This window comes from Ochlerotatus camptorhynchus, unplaced genomic scaffold, assembly GCF_037179485.1.
Source record: "Ochlerotatus camptorhynchus isolate MF236.1 unplaced genomic scaffold, CSIRO-AGI_Acam_v1.1 ptg000250l, whole genome shotgun sequence".
NCBI classification, from domain to species: domain Eukaryota; kingdom Metazoa; phylum Arthropoda; class Insecta; order Diptera; family Culicidae; genus Ochlerotatus; species Ochlerotatus camptorhynchus.
The window spans coordinates 970354-988334 of record NW_027040740.1 but is presented as its reverse complement, the minus strand read 5'-3'; the positions used below and the strand labels follow the sequence as shown (position 1 = coordinate 988334).

The following is a 17981-nucleotide window of genomic DNA, read 5'->3' as shown; positions in this document are numbered from 1 at the left end:
TTTAAAAAAAATCACAATTTTTGGTGTAAATACAGAAATTTTTTAAATATGTCGTAGCCGGGAGCTTCGTTAAAGTTCATAGGATGTTTCAGAGTTTCAAGGGACTTCATAAATAATTACGTGGAAGTTCAGAAAATAACGAAGTTCAGGAAACTTTCTTGAAATGCAGTAAATTCTGAAGAATTATTGCAAACTTTGTAGAATTATATTGAACTTTATATAATTTAAGATAACTTTTTTTTAAATTTCTGTGAACTATATAAAAGTTCAATTAAATTTGTAGAAAGTCAGCGATCTCCGTATGAGTACTGAGAACTATATTGAAGATTCTTTAAATGTTGTAAAAGTTTAGTGTTCTTTGCAGAGCTTCATCAAACTTTGTTCTCAAAAAGAATCTTTAGAGTCAAGGAATTTCAATGAAGATCAGGCATACTTATATATAGCGGCACCGGTGGTGTAGTGGTAAACGTGATTGCCCCTCACTCCAAAACACCTGGGTTCAATTCCAGTCGGCGCCGTCGGGGTTCTTTAAGGCATAAAATCTCTAATCACGGAAGTAAAGCCGTTGGTCATCTGTACATGAGTTGATTATGGGTCGATAGGTAGGGTCTAGTTGTGGGAGCTGCCTTCCTGGCATCCGTAGCATTGGTACTCAGTACGGAAAACAAGATCGACGGAAAACAAATCAACGAAAAAAAAGGGAAGTTTTATAAATCTTCAGGCAATTTCGTAAAACTTCATGAACATAGTAGAAGTTCAAGAAACATAATAGAAATTCAGAACACTGAGAACCTATTCTGGAAACTTCATAGAGCTTAAACTGGTCGTGTTTTTCTAAGGCTGCCCGACTTAGCTATTGTTGCAGGAGAGCAAAACGCTAGGGTTTTCCTAACGGTTTCGAGGTGAATTCAAACGCAATGAAAGTGAACTAAAAATGATTGCAACCGAAAACGAACGCAAAGCGGAGCGTAACGCAGAAGTCACCCGGTGGACTGATTTACCACAAGGCTCTTGAACGTAAATGAACATACAACGCTAGATGAACATTTCAAGAGGTCCTATCTGCATTGACCAATTCTCTTCATCGACTTTCTCTTTTGTTAATAACTCAACTGCAAAAACATTCCCTGTTGTGTTTGACGTTTTGGATGCTCAATAAGAACCTTATATATCGAACTAAGCGGCAATAATAGCACGAAATCAGTTTGCATAGCCATGGTTATCAAAAGAGAAAGTCGACGAAGAGAATCGATCAAAGCAGATAGGACCTTTTGAAATGTTTATCTAGAACGGTAGTCTATGTTGAATTCATTTTATGTATATTGTCCATCTTTACTTAATTCTGGTGTGTGAGTGTGTGTGTTGTATTGAGTCATGGCCATGAATGAAACATACCTGCGCGGGGTTTTACTAAAGCCCTACAGTAAAAGTATGAACGACTGTCACCACAAAACTGAAAAAAAGCTGTTCCAATCGAGCAAAGCGGTGCATTTTGACGGTTCGATTGGAACAACTTTTGACAGACGTCCATACTTTTACTGTAAGGCTTTAGGTTTTACTGATGTGCTGGCAGCTGACAGTGCGGCAAACGGGGAGCGCACGTATACTGTGCTATGATTTCACGGTGTAGCGACGGTTTCGTTCGTAATGAAAGAGATTTCGACGCACCAGGGATGTAGCATCGACGGTGGATGCTCACGGAAACAACGGCCGAACTAAAGGTGCGGGGGAAGTCATCGGTGGACGTTGGTACTCTACCAGATCATCCGTTCGAGGTAACCAACGTGCTCCAAGTGGCCTTCACGTACTCTGATTCCGTTACGCAACCAGTATGGAACGGAATGAAACTACCACGTCAGGATTCGCAAAGCAGGCCAACGGAAAAACCTTTCGCCCCGTTTTACTGCCAGAAACTGGAAGGCCACAAAGCAGTTGCACCAGAAGCACACCACGTGTACGGAAGCCAAATAAATGACCGAGGGATTGTCTACGGGTTTCTAGCCCGTATAAAAAACGTCCGATGAACGCTCACTGTCCAACGAGAATTAAATTTTAGAAAAAATATATAATAAAATGGAATTCAATAAATTATTACCTTTTGTAATAAACGTACAATGCACAAGAGCAGAGTATTTGTGATTGTAACACGCCAAATACTATTGTTGTAAAACAAGTTAAAAGGAACAAAAGGAAACAATTAAATTCAATTTAGAGCAAAATTCAAATTCAATGTAGAGCAAATGAAAATAAATAATTTCCGTCAAAATTTAAACACCCCTTTAATTAGAAAAACCAAAAAGGAATATCACTAGACTAACTTCTGCTCTCTAGCCGACAATTATTGAAAGTGAACGAGAAATTAATTTTAACGAACTCTCGATCCATCAAATTCTCAGAATCATCATGTTTAACACCTACCACGATTCATTGAATCATTTTGGACAAGTTCACCTATTGGCCATATAATGATTCAACCTTGAACTCAAAAGGCCTATTGTATTGGAAACGGTAATTATATACAAATTTTAAAACTGCTGTAACATTATAGCATGCGATGGATTGGATTTTTCGAATCGAAAAGGGATCTTTGAATGTTTATCTTGAATTGGAAAAAAAAGTTCTAAACAAAAGAGATGTTTTATTTTCAAAATACTAGAAAAATACATTATGAACTAATGGAGAACGTTACAAAACCAACGACTGAAAAATAAAGAGAATTATATTGTTAAGAAGTGGGATCTTTGTGTTTATTGGATATCCCGAAACCTCACAAATGTTCACAGATCTTTTCTATAGGGCATTCCATTGCATTGAAATGGATTAGTACTACTTAAAAGATATTTTTTAAAAGTACATTGAACTCTGTACAACAGTGTGCACGTGCAGTGATCTTCGTAGTAGATCGAGGAACTTTGTAAAACATCATAAAAGTGCAGGGAATTTCATGAAAGTTCATCTAACTTCGTAGAAGTTCGTCGAATTGATCAGAAGCTCAGTAAACTTCATAAAAGCACCGAAATTTTCGGAATAGTTCAGATAACTACTTCGAACTTCAGAGAGTTTCGTTATTCAAAGACCTTACTTCAAAAAATTTCAAAAGTTCAGAGGATTCCGTTTAATTTCAGCGTCCTACCTAGATCATTATGATGTTCAGGAATACTCATAGAAAAGGTTAAGGGTCTTTCCATGTGCTTGAAGAAGTTCATAGATGATTCATAGAATTAAGAGAGCTTAGAAACATATGTAACTTGGATTAATTTGCGGGAGAAAAAATACCTTCACCGAATTCTAAAGCCATCAAAATGAAGACATGTCTTCGATTTTGGCATCCCTGGGCGGCTAGCTACTTGGATTTGAAATTGTAATTCCCGTTTGAAATAAATTGATTTTAAAGTTACAAATTCTTCTCGAAATCATTATGCCCCTGATTGTACCAGAGCAGGAAGTAATCTTCGGCCTCATCTCTTCATATAACTATTAGGTTGAGCTTAAGTTTCCAGGATACTACCCACAGTGTGCCAAATTGCTCAGCAAAAGCGTTTCTTCAGCAATGAACAAGATCTTACTATGTAACCCAGGACTGTGCAGACACCGAGGCTAGGGAAGACAAAACCAGAACTGAGATAGAGGAATATCGAGTAAGAAGTTGTGAGCTGTGATTTTTTTTAAGCTATGGGCTACATCATAAAATGCTACACATACAAATTTTATATCACGGGCTTAGCTAAAATATAGAAATCTAGAAGTGAAGAAATGTTAAGAATAACCCCCTCTATTTCGAATCCAGGCTAAATCAAGTAGGAAAGGGGTGTCATTTTCTTGGTTTGTTAAAGGCGTAGCAAACCCTCACTGCGGCACTGTTTACTGTACAACTAATTCATAATATCGAGCAATGTCATTGAAACTAACTCTATTAATCAATAGTAACTTACCTCCCTCACGCCCTTTCCTTTTCTTTTTCGTACTGCCAGATGAATTTGAAGAGGAGCTCTTGTCTTTACTCTTCCACCGAATGAGCATTTTGGAAATTTCTTTGCTCACACTTTCTCTGCTTCTAAAGATGTAGACGTTGATACACTTTTACGATGTGTTTTTCTTTTTGAATTAGAACAATTAACAACCGGGTTGAAGACTTTGTTGATTTGATTCCTCTTATTTATGCAACTTCTCGTACCACCAGTATTCACTGTGTGCGCATCAATGTAATCAAACGATTTTATGAACGAAGTTCTCCAACATCAAATGGACACTGTAAAAAGGAAACCGGTGAGCACCACATGCGCGGTACACATTTCCCAATGCTCCATCAGACCATTTTCCAACGTTGGAAACGTGTATCTACAACCACCGAGAGCAAATGCAAGTGAATCGGAAGGATTTTCAGAGATGTGCAACCACCCCTATTTAGATGCTGATAGCACGCACTTTTGCTAGTTTTAAGTTTTTGGAAGGATTGTTGAAATTTATAATTTGTATTTGTGTTTGTGTTTGTGTGTCGTTTTCGTTGTATATATAAAATATGATCCACAGAGCTTTATACCTGTTTTAGAACTTTGAACTTCATAATAGTACGTTCAGACTACAGAGTTTTAACATGTTATAGCGCTATCTTGATGGAAGCTTCTGTGTTGCAATTATTTGACAACCGTTATAACATGTTATAACTGCTCAGTCTGGCCACCGTGTAAGTACTTCAGTTAAGCATAGGGTAAGAAAACCAGTTATGGCATATGCACCACTTATAGCACAATCCCGTACACGAAATGGCACCAAATTTTGGCCCTACCCTTTATATCACATAAGCCATGACTGGTACATGCCCAAAGTGGAGCAAATTTGAAGTAGGCAACTGGTGCGCTTCCCCTACATAGTTGAGGTGTGAATTCAAATTAAATATTAATGCAGAAAGATGAACACGGTTGATTAATATTAAATTAAGGTTTCAGTAGGCATGAATACTTAATTGCACTCTTACAAGTTTCGAATGAATTTTAATTCCGACTTTGTAGATAGCTCACATACCCCGACCCTCATTACGTCAGAAAAATAAACTCAAACTTATTGGGATGGACAAATTTGTATCACTGAACATTTGCAACTTATATCATATTCAGAATATGTAATGCCTGGTTCAGAATTGAACCCTCGAAACATAATGATTATCAATGATATCAATGTCTTCAAGATAGCATTGCAACATGTTAGCTGACCATTCATTTATGTCTTGTTCAAAATAAAACCTTATTCAGAACAATTCTAGATTTTCTCCATCGACTTTCTCTTTTGATAACCACGGCAAACAGATTTCGTACTATTTTTGCCACATAGTATGATAAAGAACGTTCTTATCTAACATCCAAAACGTCAAACACAACAGGGAATGTTTTTGCAGCGGAGTTATTAGCGAAAGAGAAAGTCGATATAGAGAATCGGTCAATGCATATAGGAGCTCTTGAAATGTACATCTAGAATTGTTAACAAGAAAAACTGTGTTTATTTATTGACACATATAAAAAATCTCGATGATAGACTTCTCTGACGTTTATGACTTGCACAAGTATTAGTGTAGTACTTTGGGTAAATTCAAAGGTTTTCTTGCACTAATACTTATAATTTATCCCGAGTTCTGCACTAATACTTGTGCATTTCACAAACGTCAGAGAAGTCTATATTAATAAGTAAGTCATCGACAAAAATAATTCCTGAAAATCACATTAAAATTCAAAATCAACCCATATCCATTGAGAAATCCACTGTATTCTTCATAATTTACGACAGTGTTATAACCTCAATAAGTATGACAATTCTACTCAGTAAAGTAGTCAACAATGATACAACAGGACAGAGTCAACGGAAATATCTTGAACATAAAAGCACAGACAAACAGAGATAACATGGGTAATTTGTTCATCGAACACGCATTTATTTGATAATTTAAATGTTTTTAGTTGATAGTACCACCACCTGTGGCGGGCATAGCCAATATCCCTTGCGTTTGACGTTTACACATTACCGCCAGCTGATCAGCGTATTATCCATCACAGTATACTCAACAGATGGCGGTAGTGTTTTAGCGACGATGTTTTATATTGAAAAATATTCAATGTGTAATGTCTGTTATATATACTGTTACCAAAAAATCTTACTTATCAAAACTGAAAATAAGTTTGCAAGTGATTGACGTGCGTGAGGTGGAAGTGATTGTAAAAATTAATAATTTCATGCAAAATTTACATGTTCGAGACGAAAGAATGGTAATAATCTTGCGGGAGTATTATAAAACAATTGTTTAATACACGATGTACTTATAAATGTGTCATTGCCAGGGTTGCGAAGGGAGTGGAACAACATGGCGAGATCCAAGTTGTTTTTCATTGCATGAAACTATAATTAATACTGTTAAAGGAAAAAATGAAAAAATATCAACTTTTTTAATTTATATTTAATTACCTAATCCGAAAAATTTCCGAAAGCTCGGAAAAGGAACGGTAATGCATATACAAAAAATCATAGATTATCCATAAATAATACCGAATGTTCGGTAAAACAAATATAAATTCACAAAAAAAAATACAGATCGATTTGTAAAAACTTGTTCGGTATTGTGAAAACATATTTTTTAGGTAATTATAGATCTTTCGGTATCACAGAAATAATTACCAAACGTTGATATTTCGGTAAAATTTTACAGATATCTGCAAAAATATCTAAGTGACTATCAGATAGTTTCACTGGAATAAATGGAACTGATATTTAGAATAGAAAAAAAAATGTGGTGCAGAATTGTAAGTCTTGTTTTAGCTGATTGAAAAGGGCACCCCAGCGTAGTGGTGAGCATCCATACCTCTCACGCCAAAGTCACGAGTTCAAATCTAACCCCGGAAAAGTCACGAATGACCCAAGAGCGTTAAAATGACTATAAAAAAGCTCTCTTCATGTTGATTCTGCTTAGGGTAATACCACGTGGACACCCTAGCAGCACACTTGTTACTGAACAGTTGGGGTTACCTGTATGTAACTTATTTCAGTCACAATCAAGTTGCAGAAACTGATTATGATGGATGTGTGTTGCTTGGGCAGTTAAGGAGGCAGGTCTATATTGTAAGTCTTGTTTTAGATGATTACCACGTGGACAGTGGGTTTGGCAAATGTCCACGGTTGATAATTTTTTTTTTTAAATATTTGTATAGATGATTTCCAAGGAAAAGGAGCGGGGTCTAAAACTTCTCAAAAATTGTCTACGTAGAATGACGACGTAGGTCTTTACCGTCTTCAGTATAGATTCTGGAATTTCCCTGTGCAAAAAATATTTTCCCTATAATTTTCTCACAACCATACCTAAATTATGTTTTTTCTTGATGTAAATGTGCAAACCAATTATGTAAAAAAATAATTGGAGAAAATCATAGAAGTGCAATTCAAAATGGCACATTGATACATCTACGTAACATAAGTATACTTACTGAGCCACAATCTGACGTTCAAAGCTTTATCGGGCTTTTGTGATAAAAAATACCAAAATTATTAATGCACCTCGGTTTCACAATTAAGAGGAATATCAATATTTGGCATCAATGAAAAATATAATTCATATTTGGATGAAGGTAAAAAGCTATGCTATTGAACAACAGTATAATTGGTACGAATTTAATGTAGCTTGAGTTGCTATAATGCAAATTAAAACCAAACAAACAACTTGCTGGTGAAATTAATATCAAGATCATGCCAATTTACATCCTTCTAAGGGCCCTCACTTAGCTCAGTCGGTAAAGGTGCAGCTATAAAGCAAGACCATACTGGAGGCGGCTGGGTTTGATTCCCGGTCCGGTCTAGGTATTTTTCAGTTACAGGCTTTTAGAAAGCTTTCACTTTAACAACTGTGGAAGTGCTCAAAGGACACTAAACATAGGGCCGGCGTAAAGTCCCAGTGGGGATGTAATAAAGCCAAAGAAGAGTGAGCCAATTTATATCACCGAAAAGTTTAAATGTGGATACTAAAGAGCCCCGCACAATGAAATCGTTGCGTTTGAGTTTGCATGTATTTGACAGTTAACCCATGGGTTATTTGTCAAATTTACGTCAACGAAACGCAAATGAATCCATTGTACGTGGTCCTTAAGCCCACTAAAAAAAAATGATTAATTGACCCTCCTCCTTACTACGGTATTCATATAATCAAATGGATTTATATTTTTCATTAATATGGCCTGCGTAGTTAATAAACATCCCCCAGTTGAATATTATACATTAAGAACTGATTTCTTTTAATGGCTTTGTCAGTCTAGGGTAGACTGAGAAAGCCATAAAAAGAAATCAGCATACATCCCAGTCGAACAACCTAACAAATTACGAACAGAGCTGATGAACTGTATATACAGGGCCTTATTTGAAAAAAAAGCTGTAGCAAAATGTGACAAATGTGAACTGAAATTTTCGAGCTACCATAGATGAAATCTAATCCAGTCACTCCCTATCTTTTACTGTCATGCACATAGATTTGCACTTCTTAAAGGTAATCATGTCCAAAGGTTTCGCCCTGCAAACAAATGAAAACCCCGTTCATATAGATACGCGTTATCCTACTTATGGGTGTGTTTGTGTGGGGGTATGGAATCAGAATAACTGGAAAAACGAAAAATTAACTTTTTTAAATTTACTATCAAAATCATGATAAGCGTACCGTACATCAATTTGCGATATTATCAATGCTTAAACTGCATGCCCTTCAATGTCTGCCAAATTTTCATCATTAATGAAAATATAAATTTCCATCATCATGAATATATCAAATTCAATGATTTTCACTGTGATTCTGAATTTTTAAATAAATTTAGTTCCAAAGAAACAAATCACTTCCTTTCTTTCAATCGCATTTGCACTGGTGGTAAATTAACGATTTGCAGCATTTGCGTAGGATTTATTACATTTTTATCTGAGACATGCACTCGAGAGTTTGATGATTTGCCTCAATCTAGACTCCGGAGTCTGCTGTTTTTGCACTTCACGCTCTTCAATGGCGTACGATATTTTCCTCGGTTTGTTTCACGCGCGCGGCGAAGCTTAGCACGAAACATTTACGGAGTATCGCGGTATTGATGGTTAATGCTCAACTTCATGATGAAAATATCTTTATTTCGAAGGATTAAACCACTTTCTCCGACACTTTTGCATTGAGCGAAATTAATAGTATTAGATAAAGTTCCACCGTTACTGTCGGTCGATAGAACCATGCGTGCGCATACATCATTATTTACCCTTCCTACATGGGTGTGCCTGTTTGTAAATGTAGAACTGAATATACAAGGGAAGATTTCAATCGAACGATTTCTATCGCTTGAAATAAGGGCATAGAAATCGCCTCGAATCCAAAATGTCGTGTTCCTTCTGTCAGATAAATGGAACTATTATGGTAAAATACAGACCAAAAATCAACTCATTAGTAACAAAACCTTAATGTCAAATAAGATGCACAAAATGTATTTTTACAAACTTATGTTACGTTCAAACTGGGGAGTTATAACATCACACTTAGAAAAAATAATGTAAATTTAGGTGCTCTGAGACTGACATATACGAGCGTCAATTTTGACATAAAATTGAGTCTTAATAGACGCAAAATTCAGCTCAATCAAACGTACTTTCGAACTTTCCAGTCTCGGAGCACTTAATTTTACATAACATGTTTGTTTACGTCTCATCCTTTATGTCAAAGATGGATTCCGTCACGTGTAAGATTAGATATTTCTAAGTGTGATGTTACAAGGCTATATTGATGACATTTCGCTTGTCGATAATTATTTAAGGTCCGTAGTCCGAACAAGGCATTAGCTTCTAATTCAAGTTGCAAACTGGCGAAGACTTTTTCTCTTTGGAATCATCCATAAATGACGTAGCATATACTATATATGATCAATTTTATCGCTAATTCAAAGTTTAATGAGTCTGGAAGAATTGATACGCTGTTGGGTAACCATTGGTTTTTAAGATTGCTTCTACCGGGGTAGTATTCAGATGCTGATGATCTACCGGCATTACGAGGAACTCAACTTGGTTGGGTTGTTGGTGGTGGGTACCGTGGAGTGATGAATCCGAGCTTCACCCATTCACACGCTGTCATATTGGAAGGGCTAAGTGAATCGATCCAGCGCTTCTGGGAGTTCGAAGCCGTCCCCGAAAAGCTGAAGAAAACTAGAGAAGATGAAGAATATTAGGCGCACTTCAAGGCAACCCATCTGGCAGATATGTGGTTCAAGTTCCTCTTCGGGGTTGTGTGGACAAGCTTGATGACGGTCGAGCACGTGCTTTGCGAAGATTTAATGCTGTAGAAGGAAGACATGATCAGCGACCAGATGTCAAGGTGGATTTCACGAACTTTTTTGGGTGCGGATGCATTTTCATTTCGGCTCGCAATTAAGTTGTATATAAGGTACACCGGGGCAAGTTGAAATGCGGGGTAAGTTGAAACAGATGCCGTATCTAGATTTGTTTATTTGTTTATAAATAATTCAATTTGACAGTGTCTAAATGAATAAAACATAAACTAATTAGAGTTGGTTGGAAATGCTAACATGAAGTTTTAGTGTGATAATTTATTTTCTAGAGAAAATATCTTTAGAACAGGGTAGGTGGATAGTTCCGTTAGAGTATGGCAGTATGATGGAATAGAAGTTGAAAATGAGCGAAGGGCCATTAATGCGACAGTTTTTTTTTAAGTTAGACGCACATCTTTTGCCTAACCCGTACGATGTACGCGGAGACTTGAAGTATGTCTCCAAGTCTACAGGCAAAAAATGTGCGTCCTTCTTTTTGCTCATAAACTGACTGCGGCTGTGGAATAGTTCTAGCGACGTTTTCATCACTACCTAAAGCCCCACGTTGCGAGAGCATTTCCAGTCGATGATGTGTTATAGGGTAGAGCGCTACTTCGTCGTAATCGCCCATTTCCGTTCTATCGATCAGAAAAGATCAATAATATCAATGATTTCACCGTGCACAAATCAATAATAGGTTTGTTCCAATGCGTTAGTTCATTAGCTACAACATAAACCCTGTTAGAGCGCATGGTATGAATATTTACACTCATTAAACTCAAAACAAAAAAAGCGCTCCTAGCGAATCCCCTTTTTCTACGTTTATCCGTAGGACGAAGAAAATCTAATGGCGTTTCAATGCGTTAGGACGGAATTGAAACTCGTAGAACGAATTTAGAATCAAAAAGTAGTGTTAGATTTTAGACAATATCTCAACGATTTGTGACTCTTTATCAAATCCAACGGTACCCTACTGCCTTCTCTCTGAGATGACCAAGTTGGTCATGACGAGAGAAGCAACACAATAGTTGGGTAAAGAAGAATAATTCACAGTGAGCATGCATAAGGGCCAATACGCGATGATCGATTCTCTTCGTCGATTTTCTCTTTTGTTAATAACTCGCTAGATTTAACGTTTCTCGGTGCGTTTGGTGTTGCTTTTGATAGCCAATATAACCTGTTACTACTCTGCATTGAACAAATTCTAGAAAATTGTTTCGCTTAGCTGTAGCAATGCAAAGAGAAAATCGATGAAGAGAATCGATCATCGCGTATTCGCCCTTATGCATGCTCACTGTCGAATTGCATTATAACACACCATCGACTGGAAATGCTCTCGCAACGTGGGGCTTTACACGGTAAGAAAAAAGTACCCAAAATTGAGTTCCTTTCACTCATCACGTGGCTTCCGTGGGGCTAGGTAAAATTAAGTTAAAGAAGAAAACTCAATTTTGAGTAATCCTGGCGTTGACCAAGTTGACAAAAAATAATAAAACGGAGCAGACTGGAACCGAACCATGGACGTTGAGATTACGGGGCCCGTGTGTTGATCACTCGTCTATCAACGGTTGTGAAAATGAAATGGTTAAAGACGCATAAAAGCCTCGATAAAAGCAACCTCAATGAAAATGAACTTATATTTGAGTTCATTTATTATTACTCAATAGTTGAGTAAATTTTAACCAACGCCGCTTTTCTGATTCACTCAACGGCGGACCTCAAATGATAGAACCCAACGTTGAGTTTTTTTAACTTAATTTTGAGTATTTTTTCTTACCGTGTAGGTAGTGATGAAAACGTCGCTAGAACTATTCCACAGCCGCAGTCAGTTTATGAGCAAAAAGAAGGACGTACATTTTTTGCCTGTAGACTTGGAGACATACTCCGCGTACATCGTACGGGTTAGGCAAAAGATGTGCGTCTAACTTAAAAAAAACTGTCGCATTAATGGCCCTTCGCTCATTTTCAACTTCTATTCAATTTTCATACTGCCGTACTCTAACGGAACTATCCACCTACTCTCTTCTACAGATCATTCTTTAGCTAATAAATTATCACACTAAAGCTTCATGTTAGCATTTCCAACCAACTCTGAAAATCGCTAACTTCACGTATGAAGTATCATAAAAACACTTTGAATAAACAAATTAGTTACAATCAACGGTACGAAAAAGGTCAAGTAGCCGATGACGGAACGGTCAGCTGACACATTGAAGTCGAACACACCAAAGAAGTTGTTGAACTGCCGGCTGATTGCTGGAATTGGCTCATGTAGTGCATAATTCCTGCTCTGTGGTTCCAAAAATAGAATGTCACGTTGACGAAGAGGTCTCTCGGGAGCGTACAGATTTACCTGTGCCAGCATTGTAGGACAGTCGATGTCACCCGTGAGCAGCATTCCAGCGAACATAGCTTGAGTGACCGTCCATCTCACCTCTAACGGTTCAATGCTCAGAAGACGGCAGCGCTTCTCGTACGGTGGTAGGTTTTTTTGTTTCACGCCAGTTTAAAAAAATAAACGAAGACCGTATCTTACAAACTTTCGTTAAGATGAATCTCTGTGACATCCTTATTCTCGTAACCACTTCGATACTTTAAGTGCACAAATGTGATCTACACAAGCAAGACAAGATCCGGAGAGGACATAGTCAAAGATTATTGGTTCGTTAAGATGATAGGAAATTATGTAACATTTTTCGATGCTTAGACTCATCAAATTTCTTGAGCACCAGACAGCAAAAGTACATACCATACTCTGTAGATCCCAACAGTCCGAGAGGCTTTTTATAATCTTGTAAATTTTCGAATCATCTGCGTAGAAGAGCCGGCAACATGATGGTAGCAAGAAGCAGACGTTGTTTAAGAAAATTGAAAACAGTATCGGACCCAGGTTTAAATTGCGGGACACCCAACAAATTGTTTGAAAAAACTTCCGATTCCGACGTTCCAATCTTGACCCGTACTGAGCGGCTCACCAAGTAGGATTTAAACCAATCCACGCCTTTTGACGAGGCGCTGAGCATCTCCACCATGCCAAGCATGATTTCGTGATCCACCGTATCAAATGCGGCTTGTAGGTCCATATATGCAGCATCGAATTGCCATCCAGAATCCAAGCATTGCAGACAGTGAACTGCACCAGGCTAGTGGGTACCGAGCGTTTCGGATAGAAGCCTTGTTGATCCGTATCGATATATTTTTTGCAGCACGCGAACAGCGCATCATTTATAGTAATCTCGAATAGTTTTGAACATGCACACAGGGAGGCATTCCGTTTATCTCCTTTTTTGTAGATTGGAAATAGATAAGAAAGTTTCCATAAGGCGGGGAACTCGCTATGCTGAGCCAAGAGATTGAACAGCCTCACAAGCGGGAAGCATAGGTTGGCTGCAAATCGTTTTAGAACTGATACAGGAATTCCATCACGATCGGCGGCGAACGAGAGCTTTAATTTGCGTGTTGCGGCTATCACCATGTCTTCTGAAATGCGACAAATATCAAAACTGATCGCATCACGTTGCACCCCGGCAGTAGCATCCATAAATTGTGTCTGCGACGCTGAGAAATCGTGGAACACTTGCTTGAAATGTGCAAACAGGTTGCATTTCTCACTTTCGTTATTGGCCGTATCATTTCTGAGAACCATGGAGCAAGGCAACCCAGATTCCTTCCGTTTGGAATTAACAAACTACCAAAAACTTTTCGGGTTCGTGCGAAGGTTCGCTTCCGTGCGTCTCACGTGTCGATTGTAAAAAAAAAACTGATTGTAATTTCTATAGCGACGATTTGCGAAATCAAACAGTCAATTGCTGTAGTTTCGAAGGGCGGCTGAGCGGTCCCGCTTTAGCACGCGTAGACAGACGTTGGTTCGACCACGGATGCTTTGCGGGGGTCACGACGACACTGAGACAACGCGGAAAATAGCGCCTTCCAGCATACTACTGGAGAAATCCACAGCATCATTGATACTATTGGTCGATGCGATAAATTGTTAATCAACGTCCACAAGCACTTTCAGAGCTAAAACATAAAAACCGACTCTCACCGATCCTTTTCTCAAAGTTTCCTATCGATAGCAAACACTTTACCTGCACACTTTTCTTTTCTTTTTTCTACCGAGCTCGGCTGTGCAAATTCCGCCAAAAAAATTTAACTGAGATCTCAGCAAACATTTTATTTGTTTACAAGAGTTAACTAAACATTATCCGAGACTCATTAATTAAAAAATGTGAGATATCGATTTTCAAAGTAAAAAAGTGAAGAAAAATGCGCATTTTTCCATACAACCATGCTTTTACTCAAATCAATTTTAGACAATTATTAACAAAGTAAATTGCTGAACAGAATGACAGCAGCATAGCGACATAGCTGTCGTGATCGGACCGAGGTTTCCAGCCTCGGTCACGGCTACACGAATCTCGGCTGCTATGCTTCCACTGCTGCTGCCGCTGTTCCTGCTGCTGCTGTTCCTACTGCTACTGCTGCTGCTGCTGCTGCTGCTGCTGTTCGTCCGTCGCTTTCAACGTTAGTCACAAGAATGCCTTCTGCGAGTAGTAGCAGTAAAATTATGTTTATTTCTGTTGATTATGGTAGTACATTGATTTATCATATTAATTGATTAGCCTATCTGGCTCTTCATCTTTGTTTAATTTGATATTCTAATTTAATATTTGCGTTTTTCAACTAGTTTACAGAATACCCCTTTGGGGATTTGTTTTATTTGATTTGAAAAAAAAGTGATAACCTACCTAACTACGAGTATAACTTAACCTAACGTGCTAGATCACGTATGATCTGATGATTTGATCTCAGACAGGTGTCTCTGAACCTTTCCAGGATGAATACTCTCCGTTCTTCTAATGTCTGAGTTCCAGCCAGGAGGTGGATCTCAGAATTTCTAGTCCGCAGGGGACTGTTTAGGACCATCCTAAGGATCTTGTTCTGGGCCTTCTGCGAGCTTAAACCGAAAATAGTTTTCATGTAGCTTCCATTGGAAACTCACATGATTTTCATCCATCATCAAAATTAATAGAATTCATCTGAATTTCACATAACATTTATGCGATTACATTAATTTTATATGATTTTTCATATGAATTTCATCGGCCTCATAATATTCATGTGATTTTGTGGAGGGATTTGCAGCTATGTGATCTCACGAAAGGTATATGAAAATGAAATGGATTTCATCCATTAGATATGTGATAAATTTTTTGCGTGTAGGTAGCCCATATTTATACCCAAAGAATGTTCCCGCTTTTACACATACAGCGATACAGCGGTAAACGCGCAATGTACTAAAATTGCGCTAAAGGGCCACCCACATTAGATCCGTTTGCGTTGCGTTGACGTAAATTTGACAGTTAGACAATAGAGATTGCTGACGTTTATCGTACGCACACTACGTCACGTAGTGAACGATGAAAACAAATCATACTTTAGCAATCTCTATAGATTTAGCTGTCACTTTGCCGCAGCGCGTCCGATCCGGATCTAATGTGCGTGGGCCTTAACCGCTGCCGCTTTGCCGCTTTCCTACTCACAATCACAGAATAGAAGGGGAAGTGCAAACAAATCGATGAATCAAAACGTGGTTCGTTTTTCTGCTCAACAAGCAATGTGTTGTGGTTTGTGGTAGCGTTCCACACGGGCTTTCCTGAGAAGCGAACACCACACGTATCATATTATATTGACGCGAAGGGGAATTATTGACAATAATATTGATGATGTGAATACAGAAATATTGTCAATACCGAAGCATTGAATGTATTGACAATACGAATATTGCCAATAAAAGCAATCGTGTAGGGTCCACTAGAGGGAGAAGCAGATAGTACACATCGAGGGGCTGTCAACTTGAGTATTTTCGATTTATCTACCCGACTTGAAAAGGTGTATTTTGTATTTTTTCGTATTCATGTATTTTTCGGTTTTCTGTATTTTTGTATTAAAGTGTATTAAATTCATTATGAAATTTATTTTTCGTGTACGAAGTATTTTCGAGGTATTTATGAGTATTTTATCAGGGTATTTTAGTTTCAGCGTGTACGCATTTACGTATTTTTTTTTTTTTGTATTTTCCGAAGTGTGTATTTACAATAAGGTGATCCAAGAGACGTTTCGCAGTGGAACTGACAGCTAGAAATCAAGAGTGTGATTGATTGTTGATCATACCCCGTTCACGGCGGTGATACCAACAATCAATACGAAACTAACGATTTTAAATTGGCTCACTACTTGACTAGCCTATTGGTCCCAAGCAAACGATTAACGTGCCCCATTATAGTCGAAATTCTACTACTACACAATGTTAAACTTCTAAATGTAACTCCTATAAGATGCAAGAAGAGAAGGTAAAGTATTTGTATGATACATAAAACATGTTAATTTAGCTTTCAGAGGGTCACAATAGCGACTAGTTGTAACGATGAGCAACGTGATCAATCGAGCGAGCAATCAGAAATCATAAAATCGCTAGTTGTGACCTTCTGAAAGCAAAATTGATAAATTGTGTATGTCATACACAAACTTTACCACCCATTCTTGCTTCTTTAAAAAAAAATTATCATTACAGTATCTCATAGTTTCATAATTCCAAAAATTAGCATTTTAGCTGTAATGAGCAATTGCAAGCCTGGCTGCAGTATCTGGGAGTGATGATTGATGACCGGATAAACTTCAACCGCCACGTCAAATATGCCTGCGAATGCCATCTACGCGATAGCTAGATTCATGCCGAACAACTCTGGTTCCAGAAGCAGCAAGAGGCGTCTTCTGGCCAGTGTATCGTCGTCGATACTGAGGTCCAACCTGAATTTCAGCGCTGCTAATGAAGCAGAATCATAGGAAACTGAGCAATACGATCCGGCTCATGGCCATGCGAGTTGTGAGCGGTCGAAACGCCGGAGCATCTGAGCGTAGAGAGGTACCCGCCCTTAACATGAAGAATGTCGTCCATGAAATGTGTCGAGAGGAGGGCACTTGGAACTTGGAATCTACCTGGTCCATACAAGGTGTGAAGATCTAGCCCTCACGTATGTGTTGATAGCGGGAACAAGGTGGACATTGCGGGAGAGGATGGTCACGACGTCATAACTCTCGAAAACAAATTTGCGAAATATGAAGAATAGCAAATCCTAGCTATGTTTGCATGATGATTGCGCTTGATTGTATTCTTTTGTAAAGTCTTTTGGAAATATCAGCAAATAATTTGATCAAATCTCATGCTCCGTAATGGTGCCCTTTATGTTGTGAAGACTAGTACTTCAAAAAGGGTAACTTATGAGGCAAGACAGGGTACCCGGGGATGAGATTTGAGCTCAACTCTTTCAGCGTGAGAAGCATGGATACTAAACATTTACGCCATGCCCGTATTCAGTTAAACATTATGAATGCAAAATCAGTCATCAAATTGATTTCATTGAAGCAAGATTAGTTTTCCGTTTGATTCAACAGTGTAAAATTTTGCTCTCATTTTTGCTGTGTTAACCGTTAAGTCAACCAAAATGAGATCAACTGGAGTATTCAAAATAACTTACATCATAACAGCAAATTTTGATTTCAATTTGATCTCCAGCTTTGCTCGGGAGAGCAGTCACGCAGATTATATCGAAGCCGCATGAGCAATCAATTTGATTTGCTCACGGATGATGAGAATGATCCAGGAAAAAT

The 17981-nt window shown here is 38.1% G+C and overlaps 1 protein-coding gene across 7 annotated transcripts in view; it reads right to left on the bottom strand.

The window, feature by feature from the left end:
* Nucleotides 1-9209, bottom strand: part of LOC135704875 (coiled-coil domain-containing protein AGAP005037) — a 145519-nt gene extending 136310 nt beyond the window's left edge. For 6 of the 7 annotated variants that reach the window (XM_065226397.1, XM_065226401.1, XM_065226399.1 and 3 more), the window contains exons 1-2: nucleotides 8925-9209; nucleotides 3933-4249 (exon numbers count right to left, since the gene is read on the bottom strand). In XM_065226397.1, coding sequence (XP_065082469.1) covers nucleotides 3933-4020 — 88 coding nt within the window. In that variant the 5' untranslated portion in view covers nucleotides 4021-4249; nucleotides 8925-9209. The remainder of the gene's footprint in view (nucleotides 1-3932; nucleotides 4250-8924) is intronic. The other variant, XM_065226398.1, reaches the window with a different exon arrangement.
* Nucleotides 9210-17981: the final 8772 nt, after the last annotated feature.